The 16,481-nt window shown below is 34.1% G+C and overlaps 1 protein-coding gene across 4 annotated transcripts in view; it reads right to left on the reverse strand.

The window, feature by feature from the left end:
• KLHL1 (kelch like family member 1) overlaps positions 1–16,481 on the reverse strand; it is a 252,713-nt gene that overhangs the window by 44,169 nt on the left and 192,063 nt on the right. For all 4 annotated transcript variants that reach the window (XM_080376862.1, XM_080376863.1, XM_080376865.1 and 1 more), the window contains one exon: positions 9,248–9,472. In XM_080376862.1, the coding sequence (XP_080232988.1) occupies positions 9,248–9,472 (225 nt within the window). The remainder of the gene's footprint in view (positions 1–9,247; positions 9,473–16,481) is intronic.

Genomic DNA, 16,481 nt, shown 5'->3' on the forward strand with positions numbered 1-16,481 from the left:
AGCTCTGTTGATTTAAGCTTGATTTGAACAGATATCATGGCCGTTTGCTCAGAGTATTTATCCAACAATGAAGCTGCATACATCTGGAAATGTGGAATGGCATTGCCTAATGCAGTAGAATTTGGTCAGTATTATACATGTGCAGAAGTATGAAGGGCTATATTGTTCTGAGCTGTCAGTATACTCTAACAAGCTAGTATCTGGAAAATTTTCCTTTATCCAGTGTTCTATCTCTTGGAATTGTAGTAAACATTCTGCAAAAAAATATGCTTATATCTTTCAAGAATTCTTAAAAATGCTTAGAGCGTTTTTGGTTAAATTAATTAACCATAAATAATTACAGCTTTAGCGTACCAATAGGATATGAGGTACTACAAGATCAGTCTGTTGGTTTCAATTCTTCTCATTTTACTTACATTTCTTTCTTCCTAGCTCTCATCTCCGGCCTCCTGTGCATGAGTACACTGCAGGTTTGTATCTGCCCTGATGTCTAAAATGGAATCTCAGATTCTCATGCATCTGTGTATGACCTCTCTACTTTTTTCTCTCCCCATAGTGGTTTCTTTTACATCCACACAGCATACATAAAATTAGGAATTACTTTGCTGTAAAACTTTTAAAACCAACCAAACCCCCTCCCCCCCCCCCAAAAAAAAAAACAAACAAAAAAAAAACAACGAAAAAACAAACCCAACCCTATTGATTTTTGTTTATCTTTTAATGGAAAATGTGAATCTGCCATTTTTGCCTCCTCTGTAGCCCAGCAATACATAAAAAGATGCTATCCCGCAAGCTAGTGAAGAAAGAAAAAAATAATCTCCTTTATTCTCTACATTTTCAGAGTTTGTTTTACAGTTACCATGGATGTAAATGTTAGGTCTGTATCAAACTTTTATTTATATTTCTAATCTACTTTAATGGTTTCTACTGTACCTTGAAGGCTTTTCTGATAGATTGTAACTCCATAGACAAACATGTATTTATTGGGACTTCAGCACTATCTAAAATAACATCATCGCTTAAATGCCATGGCAAATTTTTTTAAAATAGAAGTTGAAAGTTAAACTTTCACTGAAATATCCTTCAATCTGGGACTAAGGAGTGGTATCATTCATTTATCATTAGATTTTCAGTGTTGAACAAGCAATAATCTGTATTTTATAATGTTTTATGAAAAACTCAGGTAAAACTCAGCCAACCAGTACAATAACTGGTTTTGCTACATTGCTGTGCATCTGATTTACTCTGCTCATGAATCCTCTAGCTTGTGTTTTCCTGGTCAAAGCTTTTAAAAATGTTATTAACACTCAGTCTTTAAAGGCTTTGTCTCCAAACAGTTTATTTGGCATTAAATGAAGCAAGGCGATCACTCTCCATATTGTCCTCATAAACTGTATCTTTAATCTGCATAATTCTTATTGTAATGACCTGTTCATTATAAATTTGTGGTATCAGCCTATGCGTTACCTATGGTTTCTCCTTCACTTGTTTCAATATGATCAGATACCGTTTTGCTATTATGGAACTATAATGGTCTCCAGTATCTGAAACTTTTTCTGATATTTGCACTAAAGACATATTTTTAAAATCTGCTGAAATTTTGGAAATTTTTTGTTAAAAATATTATGACTTTTTCTTTATTTCATCACGTGAAAGCAAAGGAATTAAAAATATTTGCTTCATGACTATTTTATTTGTTGAACTTTTATATGTAGAATAAATTTATTTTAATAGGTTTTTGTGTTGGCAGGGGTTTTTTTCCCCCCATTTTATTATATATTAAGAAATAATTCCACCAGAAAGTACTAAACTGGTAAGTGGTCCCATTGATACTACCTATGTTACCTCTAGCTTTAAGGTATCACTTACTTCATTATTTTGTTAGTTTTATTTAAATAGTTTTCCTACAAATTTCCTATTTCATTTTGTTTTACAATTTTGTACCTTAAACAGTTTTTCAAGAATATCTCTATATTGGATATCTCTAAAATCATCCATGCACACATGCATGAATACCCAATACGACACCTTTGGGTTTCTTTTTAAAAGTTCTAGTGCAACTCATTAGTGGAATCTAAGTTAGCTTTGCTATACCAAATATTTAAAATTATTTAGTATGGCTTTTTTATTATTATTTTCAATAGAATATTCTAGGTTAACTCACTTCTGAATTTAACAAGTCCAAAGTATAATCTAACTGATCTATCTACACTGTAAAATATTTTTATTCATGCTTAATTATAATTTTTCAAGTTTTCTTATACATGGCTAGCACAGCAAGCAACATAAAATATTCCTATAAAAAGACAACCCAGACTTTTTTTTTTTTTTAAAAAAATGACACTTCTTTTTTTCATAGGCCAATACTGAAGCTTTTATTCTAGTCATATTTGATAGAAAACTCTTGTACTGACCTGAAGCTTAATTTTAGTATGTTGCTATTAAGAAAAATGTTATGCAGCAAGTCCAAATCCTCACTGCAGGACTAATGCAATGGCTGAATCTACCAATGAAGTATTACCCAGGGAGCGTTTTGGTCCAGGACCAAATGCAATGATTTCTCTGTGAGATTTTTGGCTATACTCTGTTATGTCAAGCACTTAAAAGCGACATAAGGCTAGGAACAGGCTGATTCTATATGTTCTCATATAAATGCAATTGCCAAATACTACCTTTATTTAGAAAAATGTTCAGTCTTGTTTCTTAGAAGTGGATTACTTATTGGAAAGCAACATTTGTTAATTTTTGCAATATTTTTTTTTTCTTTAGGCTATACCTAAACAATTGCAACTACATAGGACTATATTGGAATAGCAGAGAATATTCTGTCACATTTGGCTAAGAAGGAGTTACTTATGAGTCTTTTCTTCTGTGTTTTAAAGGAAAATGAAAACATTGTCAAGATTCTGCAACTACACTTGGTGCATTTACTCTGTTCATCCACATTGTTATAGGCAAAAATCAAATCTAAAGACAGAAGTGTAAAATGACATTTCAAAGTCAATGCCCATGATAATAAAATTTGAGCTATAGGGAACTGTTATTGCTTTGAGTCTGTTTCTGTACAAATCCAGATTCTTAGTTTCTGTATAACTGAATAAACTTAGCCCAATCTATTAGTTTTAAGTTTTCACTGAAATGAATAAAAGACCTGCCTATTGTCAAGTACAGCTTATAAGGTAATTCAAGCTGTGGTACTCAAATCATCTCTCAGGCTGTAGACTGAAATGCCCTTACAAAGGATTTAGAGTCTTCTATCTATTGAAACGGAGGAAGACTGTCCAAGTATGATCTCTTATATGATGCTTTGATTCTGGGAATTTCTTGGTAGATTAAAAGATTTATATTGGTACTAACATTTGGCTTCACAAAAATTCTAAACCAAAAGATTTATAGCTTTATTTTAAGACTTTAACTTGACTTCAATGGAATATAACCAATGTAATACAATATTTTGCTGAATGATGGTAGCCAGCCTTGCAAGTGGGCAGTCTTCTGCTGTGCAAAGCTTATCTGCATCTGAAGTGTCAATATGACTTGTGTGGGTCCTTGTTTATGCTCATTCTTTCATTTTTGACCTTTTACCCTAGCATCTATTAAATTAAGATGACATCCATCTTTGAGTCATTTATTTTTCTCTGTTACTATAAAGGGAGTTTACTCAGATGCAGATATCTATATTTGGTTAAATTAATACCACCCAAGTAGCTTTTTAAGATTTTTGAAGATGTAAATAACTTAGAGATTATTTATCTTTTGTTTGTTTGTTTGCTTTTTAATTATTTTCAGGAGTTATTTTTAGATTTTTTAAAAATAAATAAATTAGAAGTTAAAGGATTAAAGTCCTGGAAAACATCCCAGTTCCAGGTTAAACTTCCTAACATTTAATTCTTCTTTAATATCAGTTGAATTCCTGCCATTTTGTGAGCGAGCTGTGGTTCCTAGCAATAATGTTATCTAGTATTCAGTCAAAAAGTAGAGAACAAACAGCAAGAGATTCACTCTAACAACTTCACGAATAAACTGTAAATTGAAAGCAGATCTTTCAAGCAAACAGCAGCAGTGTAATCACACTCATACGGCAATCATGACAGACCATTGCTGAAATGGTTGTAAGAATGAACTGTACAGCCCAGCCAAGATGTTCTTTGTTAATTACACAAGAAGTACCTTCCAATTTGAAAGGTTTTTTATATATTAATTCAATTATACATATAAAATAGAATACAAAAAAATAAAGTTAGCTTTTTTTTTTTTTTTCTTTCAGTAGTACAAAACTTGGTAATAGGTTTACAATCAACTTCCAATATGGATAAAATTGATGTAGGCTTTTTTATTACAAATAAAAGGCAGATTCAGTAAGCAGATTTCCAGCTTACAGTCTTCCCAATAATCTTTTTTTCTACTTTGAGAGGCAGGAACTGCTCCAGAGACCCAAGGTGTTTAACCCTAAATATGATTTTTTTTTTTTTTAATGGGACTATGCCAGCTCAGTTGTTTTATTATTTTGTATATATTCCTACCTAGGGGGATGAATCCTACCCTAAATTCTTAATTCTTTAAAGCTGTAGAGTTTGTAAATATGCCTTAAGCTATCACACACTTTAAAAATATTTGATAAACAGTAATTACTTTTTGAAAATTTAAAAATTCTTTGGAAAGCATCTCATTAATTTTAAAACATGACAGCTATGAAATACTTCTTTTAAAAGTAGTTAAAAATAAACCATCATTTAATTATTTTTAAAATGTATAGGCTTAAATGGATTAATGTCTTTATATTTACATCTACATGTCTTTTCCTTCTGAGATTTGCCGCCATGTAGTTGGAATAAAATCAAAGCCAAGACAAATTCATTGTGCAGGAGATAAATTTTTGTGACATTTTGCATCAATGAAAGCATAAAGCTAACTTTACATCAATCTGCACTTCAGTACTAATTTTCATTATTAATACTCAGGATCTTATGTTGACTCATCAGTATAGGGTCATGAATCATTGGTAATAAGTATCATGCATTTCTCATGATGAATAATTTCTTTAAGTAGTTTCTGATAAAGAAATTATTACACTATGTTCCCATGACATGTTGATTTAACACACTTTCTCCAGACAGCTATCGATAGTGATTAAAATAAAAATAGAAAATGTAAGAATATTCTGAACAGTTAACAAGGATTTGAATTACTATATAATAAGCATTACTTTAATGGAAATGAAAGATTCAGTAAAATTATCTAGTCCCAAGTAATACTTTTTCTTTTAACAAAAGGTTTTCATCTTAAGAACTTTAAATGACACATATAATCAAAAGATCTTAAGAATTTTTCACTATCATTCCATTGAGAGTGATTTCATGACATAACTCTATCATGTGCAAGTCTGCACATGAATCTTAAGAGTTATATCTGTGGGGTATAGAAGATCACTAGAAATAATCATCTGAGTGAAATGATGAAAACTGAGCCTAGTATTTCTAGAAATTTTTCAGAGTTAATAGAATTTTTTTTTTTTTTAAATACAAGCAAGTTTCATAATTTGTCTTTGAATAGGCAGGATTTAATTATCATTATTAGATAATTCATAGCGGTTAGATCTCTATGTTAAGACACAGCAAAATAACCTCCCTTTCCCCTAAAAAAACAACCAACCAAAAATATCTTGCTGGGTAAGCAGTTCACTTTATTAAACTTTATGTAGCATATATTATTCTTAAAACTTGTAACACATTTTACTGCATTTCTATTCTCTGTAAATTTTCATATGTATAGTCCTGTTAAAGAATCACAACAATAGTTTCGGAAATCTGTATCTGCATGCCTGTATTGCAAATTTCCACCTTGAGTGGTGTCAGTGTTTTGGTTTATCATTTTTGTCATTAGTGTTTAATGCAAATTTACATCCATAAGAAATTAATTGTGCCTCATGATTTAGGAAATATTACTGTATTCAGTTTTGTACTTGATGTGCAGAAGAGAAAATTTAAATGAATAGAAGCATCAACTTTAAAAGTATTATTTCAAAAACAGTCCTCTATGAGAAGTAAAATTACTAAGAAATGAAGTATTTAATAAACATTCAAACCTCCTTAATATTATCAGTTTCAGCAATGTAATGTCTTAAGCACACAGATGCATTTGGAATTCAGCTATCAGTTAAACTTCTTCACACTTGGACATTTCATACTCTATAATTGGTGACAATGCAAGGAAAGGACCTACAGCTTTTCCACAGGCACACAGATTGGGAAATAAATGCATACTTCTAATGCAGGTAAACTGATTTCATTTACTTTGTGATGAAGTCGAAGGTAGTTTATAACTTGTAAGCTGTAAAATGCTACTAGTTCTATATTATGGACTGAAATATATATAGCACTGAAAGTGCTATGAATCACAATGTCCACAGAAAAAAAAAGATGCAATAAGTTTAGAGTAATCAGATACGTGTGTGTGTGTATGTACATACACACAGGTGCATCATAATATATATTAATTATATGGACATGTATACATATATATACACACGTATCATGTATATTGGAATTGGTATACATATATATGTATTTAGGTACCATTATTATTTATGGATCAAAAAGAGGGTAATCATGTCCTTGATTCTGGCCAAAATAAACAGAAAGTCCTATCTTTTTTTTTTTTATTTGTTAGCTCTAATTTTACCTATTCCCTTTGTGAGGTAACTTACCAGCTTTTTGACCGATACTGCAGTTTCTCCATAATCTTTTCATCTGTTAACATTTCTCATTACTCTTTCATATTCCATACTGTTCTATAGCCTACTTGACAGGGATATTAGAATCACTGTTGAAATGCTAGTTTTGGATCCCACAGCCCACCCTTTCTTTTTTGCAGTTTAGCATCACTTACTCCAAGCACTACCCCTACCACAGCTTCCAGTCATCCTCCACTGACAGTGATGAGACTAACATACAACACCCTACACTGTGTACTTTCACTACAAGACCTGTCAGTTCTCATTTTCTCATTTCTCATTCCTACATACATCCAATTCTACACACACAGTTCTACTGAAGATTAAATGAAGATGGAATAAAGTGATTTGTATTGCCCCGTTGTGACTTTAGTTACAATTAATTATATCTGGGCTTTTTTTGCTGATGTCAACAAAAAAATCACTCTAAAGGATGGGTGCATATTTCTATTCTTATATACACAATCCAATATGAACAGCTCTAGCATTATCATTACATGAATATAACATAACACATATTTTAAAAAACTAATGAAAAAAAGATTTCTTACTGCAGATTAACTTCTCATTACAAAGGGCATTTACTCAAAACAATAACTTTATGGGATTCCTGGAAAAATACTCAAATATTTATAATTTAAAAAGCAATTTAATTCTATTAACTAAACTTCTCAGGGAATAATATATCATGACACTTAGGCAAATCCAAATAAAGAAAAAGACATCATCTCTACTGCTTCCCAAACAACTGCATTTAATCGTTTTCATCATCACCAATAAAATCCCAGGCTACAATTCTTTCCTCATTTTACGCATTGTTTACAAAAAGCCCCAATTTCTGCAATATAAAAATTCAGAAGTGATTCCACACAAAACCAAAAAACCCTCAAGTGGTCAAATTCTTTGTGTGTTCCCTTTTTTCTCCTATAGAAAATAAACTGTTTTTTCTCCAGTCATAACATCAACATTCCTGAACAGCTTTACTTAAACTATAAAGGTATTTTTAAAATCCATTGACCAAAAACATCTGTAGAATTATCAGCCCAAAATAATACATATTTTTTGAAGTGATCACAAAGGGGTTTCAAACATGGTTCCATATCTCTTATCAGTGGGAAAAATTTTCTCTCTATCAAGCATTCCCTAATGGCTTTTTAATACTTTCCTGTGTTATAGCTGAAGCTGTTGCATTTTTCCCATCCTTGGGAACACCACTGAAACTAATAACAGATCCTTTAAAATTCTGGAACACTGGTAAAAAAAGAAATTGCATGTCTTTCTACAGCACTATAATTAAATTTAAACTTCGGAAACAATCCTAAATCACAGACCTATTTAGTCTTACGATGCCATTTGACATAGATTCCCATCACTACTTTTTATTGCAGGACATGTTTAATAGCAAAAATGCATTATGCCAGCCACTGTATGAATGCATATTAGAAGTGTCAAATAGCAGGGGGGAAATAGAAACGCATCTTCACTTTGTGAGATATTGACACAGTAGTACATTAAAGGACTTGCTGCTGATTGTAACTGAAGGGAATGGGCTTGATAACCTAGCATGTCTTTTCTGTTTTTATTTCTCACGATGTTGTAATGATTCTATCACACCAAGCGATTTTAGCAGAATAGATAATGAACAGTTCATTTTTATACACCTTATAAAAATTATATCCTGGTAGGTATGTCCTATAGATTCCAAACTCCTTTCCTTAGGCAAAAAAATCTCATCACTCTATAATTCAAAATAAAAAAGGATATTTTTGAAATGTCAAAAGCTATTTATGTAACTGAATAAATTTGAGGTTTTTTCTACGTATATATATGATACACAAAATAGAATTACTACCTTTTTGTTCAAGAAAACACTATCTCTGTCTTTTGCTTAATTTAAAAAATAATAAAAATACCCTACCAAATTTATATTTTTTTAGTAGAGAACAAGAATACAATGTGGCTTGATTAATGCTGACAGTAGTATGGATAATACTGTTAAAAAAACAATCCAAAACAAAAAAGAATTTATCTGAAAAAGGCTATGGGAAAATATGCTGTCAGTCATGACAAAACTATTGCCACAAGTACTTTTTAAAGTACATCAGCCCATCACTGACACAGTGTTTATAGCCTTCATTTTCTATCATACTGGATAAATGAAAACACATAAAGCTTTGATTAAAAATAAATACCTTGATTGTTTGATAAATATTTTACTTTTCAAAATCAGTGCATACAAACCTGAATTTTAACAATAACTTACATAAGTTTCAGGATTTCTTTCCCAGTTCCTCTGCCTTTCGTTTGTTGGGGTTTTTTGTTCTCCATTATTATTTTGCTAAATTATGAAAATGTACTTTAACCTTTTATATATTCTTAGTGATCTAACAAGAACAGTGTAATCAGTTATTGCTACTGTTCAGAGTGCTATGATAGCTTAAAAGTACTGTTTTCCATTACAAATTACATATCCAAAAAATGTGGTATTTTTTTTAAAACATTTTTTTTTCTTACCTAAGCCATGTCTATGTGTTGACATTGGTGGTAACACAGTCCATGCCTTGGTCTTTGGATTGTAACATTCAACAGTATTTAATGTCTTTAAACCATCCCGGCCTCCAATGACAAACAGCTTGTCATCGATGACAGCAACACCAAACTGAAGCCTCCTGCCGTTCATCACTCCAGCCTGTATCCATATATTCGTTCTGAGATCATACTTTTCAATAGTTGTAGCACCTGGTGAGACATAATAATAGAATAATACATACAAAATGTGTACAAACATGGCATTGGCTTACTTTTATTTTTTCCTAGAAATCTCAAAATTTTAATATTATTTTTCTGATTAGTTCCATCTTGATCTTTTTTTTTTCTTTCTGTAGATAATGTAGTCTCTGCAGTGTGTGTATATGTGTGTACACATATACATTACTTCTTTCCATCCCCATGGAAACTCAACACACACACCCCGCCCACCACCTAAATGGCCCCTATAAAATCAAAGTATTCCAAGTCTGAATAACAGTATGCTCTAACTTTACAATATCTTTTTACAGTTCAGTGGCACAACTAGCTAACATATATTGTTGCAGTGATTCCAATATTATATAAAGCATTAAAAAAGCCTGTGAAATATTTTCATCAAAGATTAGAAATAGTATTTTAGTTTGAGTTCTTATTTTCTTTCTTATTTTAGGTACTCGTATAGTTTTTTTCAGACATGTTTGTGCTGGAAGTACAGAATGTTGTACTTACAATCTCAGGCGAAATATTTAAAGAACATTTCCATATACCATCAAATTAATTTTCTTCTGAGCTTAGTAATTTGAATTACTTTCACAGATGAACTTAAAAGCTAAAAAGAACATTATGTATAAAATAACTTACCAGTTAATTATGAAAAAAGTCATTAAGAAATCTCTGCTGTTAAAAATAAGTTGGATGTATTATACAAAGATGAGATATAAAATTAAGTGTTTATTAACAAAAACAGAGTGATAAAGGAAGCATAATTAATAACTAGATTCCAGAAAGTGAGAGTAATGCATACCATTAATTGTAACATGAATGTAGGAAAAGTAAACATACAGCAAAAGCACAAATATTTAAATGACAGATGGATTTAAGCTGATCCTTAAGAGAAAGCATTGGTAATTCATTTGAAATGTAACCCATGATTTATTTTTGCATACACACAGTGCTTCATTTCCAGAATTTAAATATTCCTACAGAAAAGATCAACATAATTATTAAGCTTTACCAACTAACTATGTGGATTATAATAAAAGGTTAGAATTCCATGGGAAATAATTCCCTTAGGATTCATTCATTCTTTGTAACATAAAAGCAATGAACCAAGTGCAAACAAACATCATGAAAGCAATACTTCTGTTAATTGAACTAAAAAAGTTATAATTTAAATTCAATTTGTATCTAAGTGGAGCAGAGCAGCAATAATGTACAATTCAACTGGATGTGTTAAACCCCCTGCTATTTTCATGAAGGCATAAGATAGATGAAGCATTTTTTGTGTTCTTTTGAGAGAGAGATATTTATTTATTTTCTTGCCCCTAATTTAAAATTGAGAATTGTGTAAACGTATTAATCTTCAGGTTAGAAAGAACAAAAATACAGATTATTTGATACTGTTGTTTGGTGGTGCTGCAGGGAGTATAATAATGATGCGTATTAATGAAGTTATAACTCCTGATTTTTTTACATCTGAAATCTATTAATGTTAAAATCTAGAACTGTAGCATGTGAGTTATATAATGCTGTCTACTTCAACGTTAAAGAGTACAGTTTACAAGCTTTGTCATTCCAATTTCAGAAAATCTTACTAACATAACAAATACAGTCTTTGAATTATACTCAACTACATATTTTCTAATATTGGTTAAGTCTAAGTTTGCCACAATGTTTTATTAATTTACATATTGAGCATCTAATCCAGCAGTTCCTGGAGTGGCTGAATTCTGTTTATCTGGTAAGGTGCCTTGCTAATCTATACTAATAATACCAGTAATACTAGTAATATTACTAATGATACTAATAACAACAGCAACAATATGAATAATATTAATAATAATAATGTTTTTTAAAAAAAGTAGAAAAGGTACCAGTCCTATGAAATGGTCTTTAGTATTGAGAACATGAATATAATACATTCCAAACTGCAATGCAGACAGAAACAGACCTCTTAAGTTACCATGGTTCTTGATGAAGAAGAGATCACAGAATAAACCAAAACATTATAGATATCTTGCCAATGGGCATAAAAGCATATCTTTAGTCTTTTTTGGCTGAATTCTATTTAATTCACACCAGTCAGTTCAGTTCCCAACCGTGGAATGCCCACAGACTTTCCATGGAGCTAAGATCACATGAACAAGAACATGGAAGTGACATCTTTTTAACTTTGATGACAGTCTTCCTACAGGAAGAGCTTTAGACTTAGGTTTTTTATCAGAAATCACTAGTCACTATAGGCTTTTTTTTAGTACATGCCATCACTGCATTCAGGCCAGCTGCATCACATCATACCAGTCTTGTATTCTCTAGACTTTTTTCAAAAAACACTGAGCCAAGTAAAGAATGTCATTCCTTGACTTTAGTGACTCTCAGCATGGACAATAAGCCTGCAACTTTTAAAATGAGTAAAACTTAATAGACCATCTCAACCACCAGCTACAGCTGTACACAACAAAGCCTAAACAGAAAACACCTCTGTAGGAAACACCTATAGTATCTCCCCTGTTCCTACAGTAAATAGTGAAGCAGCTGCGACCTCTGTTTATAGCCCCAACCACAAAATGAAGTAACGTCACCTGTTCTGTTAACACATCAGTCCTGTCATGGAGAAGTCTTAGTATACAGCTGGATATAAGCTTGTCTAAACAAACAAACAAACAAAAAAACAAATAATTTTTTAAAAATGGTGCCATGTCCTCACCATGAAGACAGTCAAGCAAACTGAGCATTTTCAAGAGGAAAATGGATATTGTCTGATCTCATAGCTTTGAGAAGAAGTTGGACTTGAGATCTCCTGAGGTCACTTCCAACCAAATTATCCTATGAGTCTGTGATTGCACAATTTGGGATGGAGGCTGTGGCCATCAGTTTCTTTTCCTAGGCATGAATTACTTCTAACAAGGTAAAACCTCATATATGATACAATTTTATTTAAGATTGTGAAATTAAATACTGTGTGAATAAAGGACCACTGCAATCCTCTTCACCTTCCAGTATGTCATATATTTCTTTGAATTTCTTGTTATTTATTTGCTATTTACATAAAAAACTATCAATGAAAAAAAACATAGTCATGAAATAAAAGCTTAACATTTCCTTACAGACTGTCACTCTCAACATAACTACTTAAACAGAAGTCTTCTGTTTAACTTAAAGAGAGGAAAATTTACCCCACACATCAGACATTAATACTGTTTTAAATGTGCTTTTTCAAATTGGATGGGTTAGAAGAACACACACAAAACAGTTAAGCATTAAGCCATTCATAATTAAAGTCATGGAATTACATTTGGTTTAACGACATATAGATCACTGTTTCTGGTTAGGTACTTGTCATGGGAAACAAAACACCAAAGAACTGTAATTAAAGAAAAAAAAAAACAAAAACCCACCAAAAACAACAACAAAAAACCACCCTGTCTTGCCCTAGTGCTGTTCTGTTCTAAACTGTTTTGATTGCAATGGCTCTGCAAGATTAATATTTAAACTGGAAAAAAAATTCAATAAAAAGCTGGCAGAACCACTGAAAGTTATCATCAGCATAGCTTTTAGGATATCTTTAACTGGAGATTATTGAGAACAAACGCATTTCAACCATACTAAACTGAATCCTACAAAACAGGGGATCCAAACACATGACACGAGATTTCTCATCTAGCTCTAGAGCCCATGATTCCGTAAATTTACCCTAGATGGAGTCAATAAGAATTATACTAAGGTGGTTTGCATTTTAAGCCTACTTTTTTTTTTTTTTTTTTTTTTAGTAATGTTTAGACTATTCTTTGTACCCATACAAATGGAGTTGTACTGGGAGAATTTAGATTGAAAAAAGAGAACAATCATCCACCTTTCCTAGGAATAAAACTGGGTTATTTTTTTTGACAAAGTAATAGATTCTTTAGTTCAACTGATTTGATTTTGAATGTAAAAGGATTTTCTGGACCTAGGAGAGGAGAAGAGGCAAAACCTTGATTATGTCAAACAGAATTTCACTAGATAAACCAGTTTAGCTACTTAAAGTAGTGTTGGCTCCTCTGGATCTATAAACTTAGTAACACGTTGAAATATTGATTTTTCATCCATCATGTATTTTATGATTTACGTATACTTCAGAAAGAAAGTATTACATTGTCAAATGCTGACATCACAGAAATGCTATGAATTAATTAACTTGCTCTGAAAATGATTAAAAGCAGAAGCTCTAAACTATCCTGGGGTGCATCACAGTATAACCAACAGGTCAAAGCAGGTGATTAACCTGCTGTATTCAGTGTTGATGCAGCCTCACCTTCACTATTGTGTGCAGTTCTGGGACCCACAATTTAAGAAGGATGTTAAGGTACTCAAATGCATCCAGAGGAGAGCAACAAAACTGGTAAAAGGGCTGGAAGGAATGTCCTATAAGGAATGGTTAAGGACCTGGTGTTTGTCTGGTTTGGGGAAAAGAAGGGTGGAGGGAAACCTCATTGCTCTCTACAGCTTCCTGAGGAGGGGAAGTAGAGAGGGAGGTGCTGAGCTCTTCTGCTTGGTATCCAGTGACAGGACATGCGGGAATGGCTCGAAGCTGCACCAGGGGGAGGTTTAGACGGGACATTAGAAAGCATTTCCATCCCTGGAAGTGTTTAAGGCCAGGCTGGGTGTGGCTTTGAACAAACTGGTCTAGTGGAAGGTTGAAGCTAGATGATCTTTAAGGTCCCTTCCAACTCAAACTATTCCACGATTCTATGACTGAAACACTGCCAAGTCCACCACTAAACCATGTCCCTAAGTGCCACATCTATACATCTTTTAAATATCTGCAGGAATGGGAACTCAACCACTTCCCTGGGCAGACTATTCCAATGCTTGACCACTCTTTCACTGAAGAAATTTTTCCCAATATCCAACGTAAACTTTGCCTCGTGCAACTTAAGGGCACTTCCTCTTGTCCTATCACTTGTTACTCGAGAGGAGAGACCGAGACCCACCATGCTTCAACCTCCTGTCAGGTATTTGTAGAGGGCAATAAAGTCTCCTCTGTGCCTCTTTTTCTCAAGTCTAAACAAGTTACCTCAGCTGCTCCTCCTAAGACTTGTGCTCCAGACCCTTCCCCAGCTTCGTTGCTATTCCTAGGACACACTCCAGCACCTCTACATCCCTTCTGCAGTGAGGGGCCCAAAACTGAATGCAGTATTTGAGGTGTGGCCTCACCAGTGCCCTGTACAGAGGGATGATCGCTGCCCTAGTCCTGCTGGCCACACTGTTTCTGATACAAGCCAGGATGCTGTTGGCCTTGTTGGCCACCTGGGCACACTGCTGGCTCATGTTCAGTCAGCTGTCAACCAGCACCCCCAGGTCCTTTTCTGTCAGGCAGCTTTACAGCCACTCTTCCCCAAGCCTATAGTATTGTATAGGTTTGTTGTGACCCAAGTGCAAGACCCAGCACTTCTTCTTGTTGACTCTCATAGAAGTGGCCTTGGCCCATCAGTCCAGCCTATCCAAACCCCTCTGCAGAGCCTTCCTACTCTCAAGCAGATCAACACTCTCACCCAACTTGGTATCATCTGCAACCTTACTGAAGGTGCACTCAATCCCCTTGTCCAGATCATTAACAAAGATATTAAAAGAGAAACAGGCCAAATACCAAGCCCTGGGGAACACCACTTGTGGTGACCAGCCACCAACTGGATTTAACTCCATTCGCCAGCACTCTTTGGACTTGGACATCCAGCCACTTTTTACCCAGTGTACAGTATACCCATTCAAGCTGTGAGCAGCCAGTTTCTCCAGGAGAATGCTGTGGGAATCAGTGTCAAAGGCTTTACTAAAGTCCAGGTAGACAGCATCCACAGCCTTTCCCTCATCCACTAAGTGGGTCACCTTGTCACAGAAGGAGATCAGGTTAGTCAAGCAGGACCTGCTTTTCATAAAGCCATGCTGGCTGGGCATGATCTCCTAGTTGTCCTGTATATGCAATGTGATGGCACTCAAGCTGATCTGCTCATGGAGATGAACCTTCCCTGGTACCAAGGTCAGAGTGACAGGCCTGTAGTTCCCTGGATACTCCTTCTGGCCCTTCTTGTAGATGGGCATCACATTTACTAAGTTCCAGACAACTGGGACCTCCTCAGTTAGCCAAGACTGCTGATGAATGAATAAGATTGGCTTGGTGAGCTCCTCCACCAGCTCCCTCAGTACTCTTGGGTGATTCCCATCCAGCCCCATAGGTTTGTGTATGTCTAAGTGGTGTAGCAGGTCACTGACCATTTTTCCTTGGATTATGGGGGCTTCATTCATTCTGCTCCCCATCTCTGTCTTCCAGCTCAGGGGCCTGGGTACCTGGAGAACAACCTTTCTAACTATTATAGACTGAGGCAAAGAAGTCATTTAGGATCTCAGCCTCTTCCTTATCCTTTGTCACTATGTTTCTCCCCACATTCAATAAAGGATTGAGATTCTCCTTAGCTACCCTTTTGTTACTAATATATTAATAGAAATACTTGTTATTGTCTTCCATGGCATTAGGCAGATTAAGTTCTAGTTGGGCTCTGACCCTTCTAATTTTCTCCCTGCGACATCCTTATAGTTCTGAGTTACTTTTCCCTTCTAAAGGTCATAAACCCTCCTTTTTTTTTCCCTGCCATAGCTCTGTGTTCAGCCAGGCCAGTCTTCTTCCCTGCCAGCTCATCTTTTGGCACACGGGGACAGCCTGATCCTGCACCTTTAAGATTTCCTTCTTGAAGAATGTCCAGCCTTCCTGGGCTCCTTTGGTCTTCAGGACTTTAATTCCATATCCTCTCTTGTGGTTGTTCCTAGATTTTACAATATGGAGGACTAAGCTCCCTATAATGGAGAAACCTCTCCAAACTTTATTTTACTTTGTGGAAAGTGATTATCTTTTAGAAACAAGGCTTGCAGAAAAGGATGAAGCTGATCAGGTGTCAAAAAATACATGCAATAGGAATTTGACAAGTAAGCAGTGCTTGACCAGCAAAACCCCAGAGAAACTGCAGTG

This window comes from Falco punctatus (genome assembly GCF_963210335.1).
Source record: "Falco punctatus genome assembly, chromosome: 2".
In the NCBI taxonomy this organism is placed as follows: domain Eukaryota; kingdom Metazoa; phylum Chordata; class Aves; order Falconiformes; family Falconidae; genus Falco; species Falco punctatus.